The sequence below is a fragment of the Cucurbita pepo genome, chromosome LG17 (genome assembly GCF_002806865.2).
Source record: "Cucurbita pepo subsp. pepo cultivar mu-cu-16 chromosome LG17, ASM280686v2, whole genome shotgun sequence".
Lineage (NCBI taxonomy): Eukaryota > Viridiplantae > Streptophyta > Magnoliopsida > Cucurbitales > Cucurbitaceae > Cucurbita > Cucurbita pepo.
In genome coordinates, this window is record NC_036654.1 from 516,438 (window position 1) to 522,800 (window position 6,363).

Genomic DNA, 6,363 nt, shown 5'->3' on the forward strand with positions numbered 1-6,363 from the left:
CCCCCCCCCCCATGTACGCGTAGGCATGATGATAAAGAATTTATTCACAAGAGGCAAGATTATTTGCTTTCTTACCAGTATGAAATAACGTGCAGAGATTGCAAGATATGTTTCTGATGTCCCACCAGCTCATTACACGGTCAAGATCGAGTCGTTTTCATTGTTAGCCAAGAACTGTGTGGATAGGTTTGAATCCGGGGAGTTTGAGGCCGGTGGATACAAATGGTAAACGATATATGTTAGCCTCTTTTATCTTCTTAAATTCGAGCTTGAATTGCTCTGTGCATTGTCCTAAACATGGAATGCGGTTGCAGGAAATTGGTAGTCCACCCACTTGGAAACAAAAGTAAAAATGGGGACAACCACATCTCTCTCTATTTGGCGATTGCAGGGACAGACTCCCTACAAACAAATCGGGAAGTGTTCATAGTTTATCGACTTTTTTTGCTTGATCAAAACAACGATAACTACCTCACAGTTGAAGGTATATCTTCTGTCGCCTTGAAGAAATGAGGTGTCTATAATACTAATACTAACAATAATATCTGAATGTGAAGATGGCAAGATGAAGCCTAGGCGGTTTCGAGGAATGAAGAAAGAATGGGGTTTTGATAAATACATTAGCCTCAAAGAATTCAACGAGTCCTCAAATGGGTATCTGGTGGACGATACGTGTGTGTTTGGAGCTGAGGTCTTTGTTTGCAAAGAAAATTTCAAAGGCGGCAAAGGGGAGTGTTTGTCAATGGTAAAGAGTCCCATCATTCACAAGCATATTTGGAAGATTGACAACTTCTCCAAGCTGGATGCCGAGTGCCACGAGTCCAGAATCTTCAACGCGGGGGATCAAAAATGGTAGCCATCTTCCTTCCATGGACATTCCAATAATTAACTCATCAGGTTTGAACCCAACCCACTCATACGTACCCCGTCATTGCAGGAAACTTCGAGTGTATCCAAATGGAAGAGGCAGTGGCGAAGGCAGCCATCTTTCATTTTTTCTGGCACTGGCAGATCCCACAACGCTACATCCTGCTACCAAAATATATGCAGAGGTAACGTTGCGCCTGCAAGATCAGGAGCATTCGAAGCATCATTCTGGAAAAGGTAATGTGTACATTATGGTCAAATACAAACAATTCAGTTCCATCACAATGAAAGATTTTTCCTGTTTTGGTGTTGGCAGTTTCATACTGGTTTACTGCATCCAACCCAGAAGTTGGAGGGCTTAGATTCATTCTCTTAAGCAAGTTCCGGCAACCAAACATGGGTTTTCTGTTGAAGGACGTTTGCATTGTGGAGGCAGAGGTCAATGTCCTTGGAGTGGCCAATGCGTTCTCTTGAGCACCCCCCCCCACCCCCCGCCTGAGCTCTGCTGTAAACCATAACTAACATGATATCAATCTCATCCCTAGTGCTTTACATGTAAACGAAATAGTAGCAAGATCTGGACTTGAAGTAAACGGTTATATTTCCGTTCAGAAACTAATTAATTGGAAGAAATTCATCAGAACAACCGTTGTATTGTTTAAATTTCTAAGGGCAAAAGCCACAAGGCATCATCGATCACCTACTGACTCGTTATCTAGAGCATCATCGATGACCTGCTTCTTTTCTATTTCCAAGTAATGGACCCTGTCATTCATGCCTTGCTTCCCATATGCTTCTATCATAATAGAATATGTTTTGGTATCTGGCTGACGGTGTTTATTTTTCATTCGCTTAAATACTCTATCCATTTCCATTAGATCTTCAGCCTTAGCACACGCATATATAACTGCATTATAAAATGAGGTATTCTCTGGAATCTCGTATTTTCCTGCCAACTTAACTGAGCTAATTACCTTATGGAAGAGACCTGCATTGGCATATCCATTTATAAGGCAACAGAATGTCTTGGTGTCTGCTCGCATGCCCTCAGCACGCATCTGCTCAAATGTGTACTCCATGCTCGTTGCATCTCCCACGTCTGCAAAAGCTTCAATCACGTTGTTGTATGTCGAGGTCGTCCAAGGAAACTGCAGTTTGCGCATATATTCCATCACAGAACACATTTTATCATACATCCTTTTCTTCCCATAAGCACCAATCAAAATATTAAATGTACGAGTTTCTGGCTCAATACCAAAATTGCGAAATTTTTCATACCATCTTTCCATCATTTCAATCTGCCCCTCATTACCAAACACACCAAGAATTATATTCATTGTCCACACATCCGGTCTGCAACTTGTGCTTTCAAGCATTCCTAAAAGAACTTTCTCCATCTGTTCATACTTCCCTATCTTGCCATAACCACTTAAGACTATGTTCTGGGTCACTGTATTTGGAGATATCAGTCGTTCTGCCATTTCCTCGTACACGGATTCGACTAATTCAAAGCGAGAATCATCTACACATGCCTTGATCAAGGTGCTATAAGTGTAGACGTCAGGCTGGCAGCCAGGGAGGGTCTTCATCAGATTCAGAGTGGAGAACGCATCATCAATGAGATTGTTCCTACAATAAGCAGCAATCAAAGCAGTGTAAAGTTCAGAGGTAGCTTCACATCTTTCTTCAACCATTATGTCAAAAATCTGACGGGCACGATGTGGTTGGCCTGATTTTCCAAGTAGAACAATCAGCTTCATGTAAGTTCCTTCTTTTGGTTCATAAAACGGCTGTTCGCGGAGCATTTCAAACACCTAAACGGTTGAGTTAAAGCAACACAATTGTTAGAGGTGAAAACAATAGCACAAGAAGTTTATGCAGACTCATCAAATTATTTACACTTCATTCCTTGAAATTAGGGCACATGAAGACGAACGCTCATGTTTTCAATTCAACTTTGCAGAACATGTAACTAATCTCCCTGAAATCCCCAAGTATGTAGAGTTGAAATTAAAGAAGGGGGAAGCGACCTCAAGAGCTGGAAGCCAACGTTTGTTGGCGATATGGTCCGACAAGGCTTCAGTGACGGTATTGGCCCAAGCCTTGGCGTGGTTCTCGCGGTCTAATTTCTTTTTGACATTTTTGAGAGGAGTCTTCTTGGGGGCGGATGTCTGTGTAATGCCTGGAAATTCACCTTGCTTCCAGTGCGTCTTCTTGAAAGGTGAGGAAGAAGGAGAAGGAGGAGGGGATTTTCTGGCGGGGGCTGCAAAAGCACAGCGAACAATGAGAGTATTGGAGTGTGGAGAAGGAACGATGGGGGAAAAGGAAACGAAGCCATGATCGATAGAAACAGAAGAAGGAAGGAGCGAGGAGGAGAAGGAGAAGGAGAAGGAGAAAGAAGCCATGGCTGCCATTATTCAACAAGGATGATGGAGCTCCCCACGGCTGCCAGAAGTGATGTGGATGAATTTAGTGGGATTCTAAATATAGATCAATTCACCAGACCAATTGCCCAACGGTTTTCTTTTTCATTATTATTATTATTATTATTATTATTATTATTATTATTATTATTATTATTATTATTATTATTATTATAAAATTTTGTAAGAATATACCATAAAATTGAACTGGTAACTCGTGGCTTTGGCGTTGGCCATTCCGCATTTGGTTTGTGTCCAAACAATAACAATGACCGCTTGCTTAACCTTCATCTCTCTCGTTTGGTAAACTGAAATGTCACTCCAATAGAAAAAGAGAAACTACACAACCTTTCGTGCTGTTTCCTCACATGCCCCAAACACTTCCGCTCCCGCTCCCACTCTAAAGTCCCCTTCTATCTAAGTTAAAGCTCGCATTACATTTACAAGTTACAACCTATACTAATCCGAGAAACTTATAAATTTAGAAGCTTTTTAACCGCCACAAGTGTCCTAAACAAGTCCATATCCTCCCTCCCCAATTATATTGACGTTTGAAAAATGCTTTATTGAAGCCATAATTTTAATGACATTTAAAATAGAACAAGTTCAAACGCTTTATTGAAGCCATAATTTTAATGACATTTAAAATAGAACAAAATAAGAAGCAGTGGGCAGTGGGCAGTGGGAGTGTAATTAATTGTGAAGTGTACATAAGAATGTTAGGAGGGTCAATTCCGCAAGACATGAATCACCTCATAAAGTAAAACATTTACAGGACCAGTGTCTTGAAATGAAACCAAAATCACAACCAAGCTATATGCACATCTCAGCCAAGAATAGATTGAATTGCATACAAGTAGAGCAGATGAATTCTCACAGTGTCATGTCTCGATGCCTTCTTTAAGCAATAATTCACTCGAAATAGATATAACACAAACAAAGAAGGCATACATCTTCCTAGAATAAGAATTTACTCGAAATGTTCAGGCGTCCTCAGATACAAAAGCCTCCTTGCAGGAGCTGGAGGTGCCAGTCCAGGAATATCCCTGATGTCTTTGTTGTTGGGGTTCACAATCTGAAAAGTTACACATATCAAACTTGTTATTACAAAACACACCAAATATTATCCATCATCTGGAACTGTTCTTTCAAGGTATAACAAAATAAACTGCAGAATTTACCTTCACTACGATAATGGCTATTACTCCACAGACAATGAGGAATAGAAACAGCATGATGCACTTATCCGTAGCAACCTTTCCAAAGGGGGAAGGGAGGGGTTAGTCCCACTAAGAAAACCAAAATCACGTTTTTCTTTCTTTTTATTTGTGGGGGGGAGGGGTGTCCCAGACACAAAACCAAAATTACCTGTCTCCCAATTTCTTTCACAAGCTGGGATGCTTTCTTAATCGAAAAATTAATTGTGTCAAGCTCATTTACTATGCGGCCCATTTGTTCAGTCTGGAAATTTAATGAGGAAAAGTTAAAAGAATACCCAGGAAATTCTACTAATCAGGCTAGACTCAGAATATACTTTTAACCATAAGGTATAATTTCAACGTTGAACATACTTGGCCTTTTAATGTAACAGCAGTTTGAGTTCCCACTTCAATAGTTTGTTCAACCACCTACGGGTCAAAGCTAAGCATTAGAACAAAGGGGATACAAATGATAAAATCACACGTTTCAGGTAGTTCTTCACCTTTTGAGTGCGTTCAATAGCCTGATCCGTCTCATCCATTGTCTTCTTCCCAGCGTCTATAAGCTCTTGATTTGTCATTGCTACAGCACAAAGGCATGCCAATCGAATGAGAAAAATAGATACTGTGTAGAATTCCAAGCACATAAAATAAGAAGCTTGCTGCCGGGTGAGGCAGATTTTCATAACCTCATTCATCACCACATGAGCGTTAGCCTCGCATAAAAAGATATTTTAAAAAATGATGAGAACCTTGCTTTAAAAACATTCTTAAATTATAAGCTTAATTCAACAGTTGTTTCTTTAACAGGAAAGTCCTAGAGGAATTTCTTCCCTTTGGAGTAGATATCAGCAGTCCCTCCCCTATAGGCAACCAGGGAATTTTTCTATGAATGCCTACAGATACGGAAAATATAGCTTACATGAGGCCATCCGAACATTATCATCAGCTGTAGGTTGACTTACACCTCCCTCATCAAATAACTCAACCCTTTTATTACCAAGACTATTCATGTACCTGTAATTCATTGAGCAATAAAACATTAGAAACTCACACCAATTTGATTCCAATATACTGAGAGCAAACCATTGAATATGCTGAATTATGTGAACCACGTTCAGTCATTTGAAAAAAGGGAACTAATGATTCCAGTGGCTGGGCAATATTTTTTAAATATGAGAAACCATATGTTTCATTGTGAAAAAAAATAATAATAAAAGAAGGGACTTCACACCATTAGCATGAGATCAAAATCTAACTGACTCGGTTGTTATACCTTTATTCTTTTTCTAATAGGCAACACTTGTCATTAATACAGTGAACAGGTTTGACCAATGTTATGATTCGGCACTCCCCTATTGGAGAAAAACAAGAACACCTCCAATAAGTAAATTACAAGGGGAAATCAATTACAAAGGCAAGTATAACAAGCAACTAGGATCTGACACCCACCCCTCTTCATTTGCTTTTATTTTGTCATCTGACAGCTACTTCCGCTATCAAAATAGAATCAATAATTTATGACACATCATTCCCATAGAAAAACAAGATACTAGAACATAAATAAGAGATTAAAAAAATTGATTTCTCATGCTTAGATTTGTAAAGAAAAGATATATATCTATTGAAGCATTCACTAATATATGAATCAAAAGGTACTACCATTTTTCAATTGGAAAACCAAACTTCCAGTGACTATCCAATATGTACAAAATTAGGAAGAGTTGGAATCAAGGTAGTGGATATATTCTGCACCCACATCCTAGAAATTGAAACAGAAATATTTTCCCAAGAGGGAAAATTTGTTTCTTACCCATTACTTCCATTCTCAGGCAAGAATTACTCCCCCCCCCCCCCCCCCCCCCCCCCCCCCC

At 39.6% G+C, this 6,363-nt stretch overlaps 3 protein-coding genes across 4 annotated transcripts in view; 1 reads left to right on the forward strand and 2 right to left on the reverse strand.

The window, feature by feature from the left end:
* LOC111779045 overlaps nt 1-1,424 on the forward strand; it is a 1,980-nt gene extending 556 nt beyond the window's left edge. Inside the window, exons 2-6 of the mRNA XM_023659099.1 lie at nt 96-225; nt 315-484; nt 558-852; nt 938-1,104; nt 1,184-1,424. Of these exons, the coding sequence (XP_023514867.1) occupies nt 96-225; nt 315-484; nt 558-852; nt 938-1,104; nt 1,184-1,341 (920 nt within the window). The 3' untranslated portion in view covers nt 1,342-1,424. The remainder of the gene's footprint in view (nt 1-95; nt 226-314; nt 485-557; nt 853-937; nt 1,105-1,183) is intronic.
* Nucleotides 1,425-1,450: 26 nt separating this feature from the next.
* On the reverse strand, nt 1,451-3,338 carry LOC111779044 (pentatricopeptide repeat-containing protein At3g06430, chloroplastic-like). Its single transcript, XM_023659097.1, has 2 exons — nt 2,898-3,338; nt 1,451-2,681 (listed from the first exon to the last, which is right to left on the reverse strand). Exons 1-2 carry the CDS (start codon nt 3,279-3,281, stop codon nt 1,557-1,559), a joined length of 1,509 nt encoding a protein of 502 aa, XP_023514865.1. The 5' UTR covers nt 3,282-3,338; the 3' UTR covers nt 1,451-1,556.
* A 682-nt stretch (nt 3,339-4,020) lies between these two features.
* The window catches only part of LOC111778153 (novel plant SNARE 13-like), a 5,154-nt gene continuing 2,811 nt past the window's right edge, over nt 4,021-6,363 (reverse strand). For both annotated transcript variants that reach the window (XM_023657824.1, XM_023657825.1), the window contains exons 5-10: nt 5,412-5,506; nt 4,993-5,072; nt 4,862-4,918; nt 4,659-4,751; nt 4,472-4,546; nt 4,021-4,365 (exon numbers count right to left, since the gene is read on the reverse strand). In XM_023657824.1, the coding sequence (XP_023513592.1) occupies nt 4,261-4,365; nt 4,472-4,546; nt 4,659-4,751; nt 4,862-4,918; nt 4,993-5,072; nt 5,412-5,506 (505 nt within the window). In that variant the 3' untranslated portion in view covers nt 4,021-4,260. The remainder of the gene's footprint in view (nt 4,366-4,471; nt 4,547-4,658; nt 4,752-4,861; nt 4,919-4,992; nt 5,073-5,411; nt 5,507-6,363) is intronic.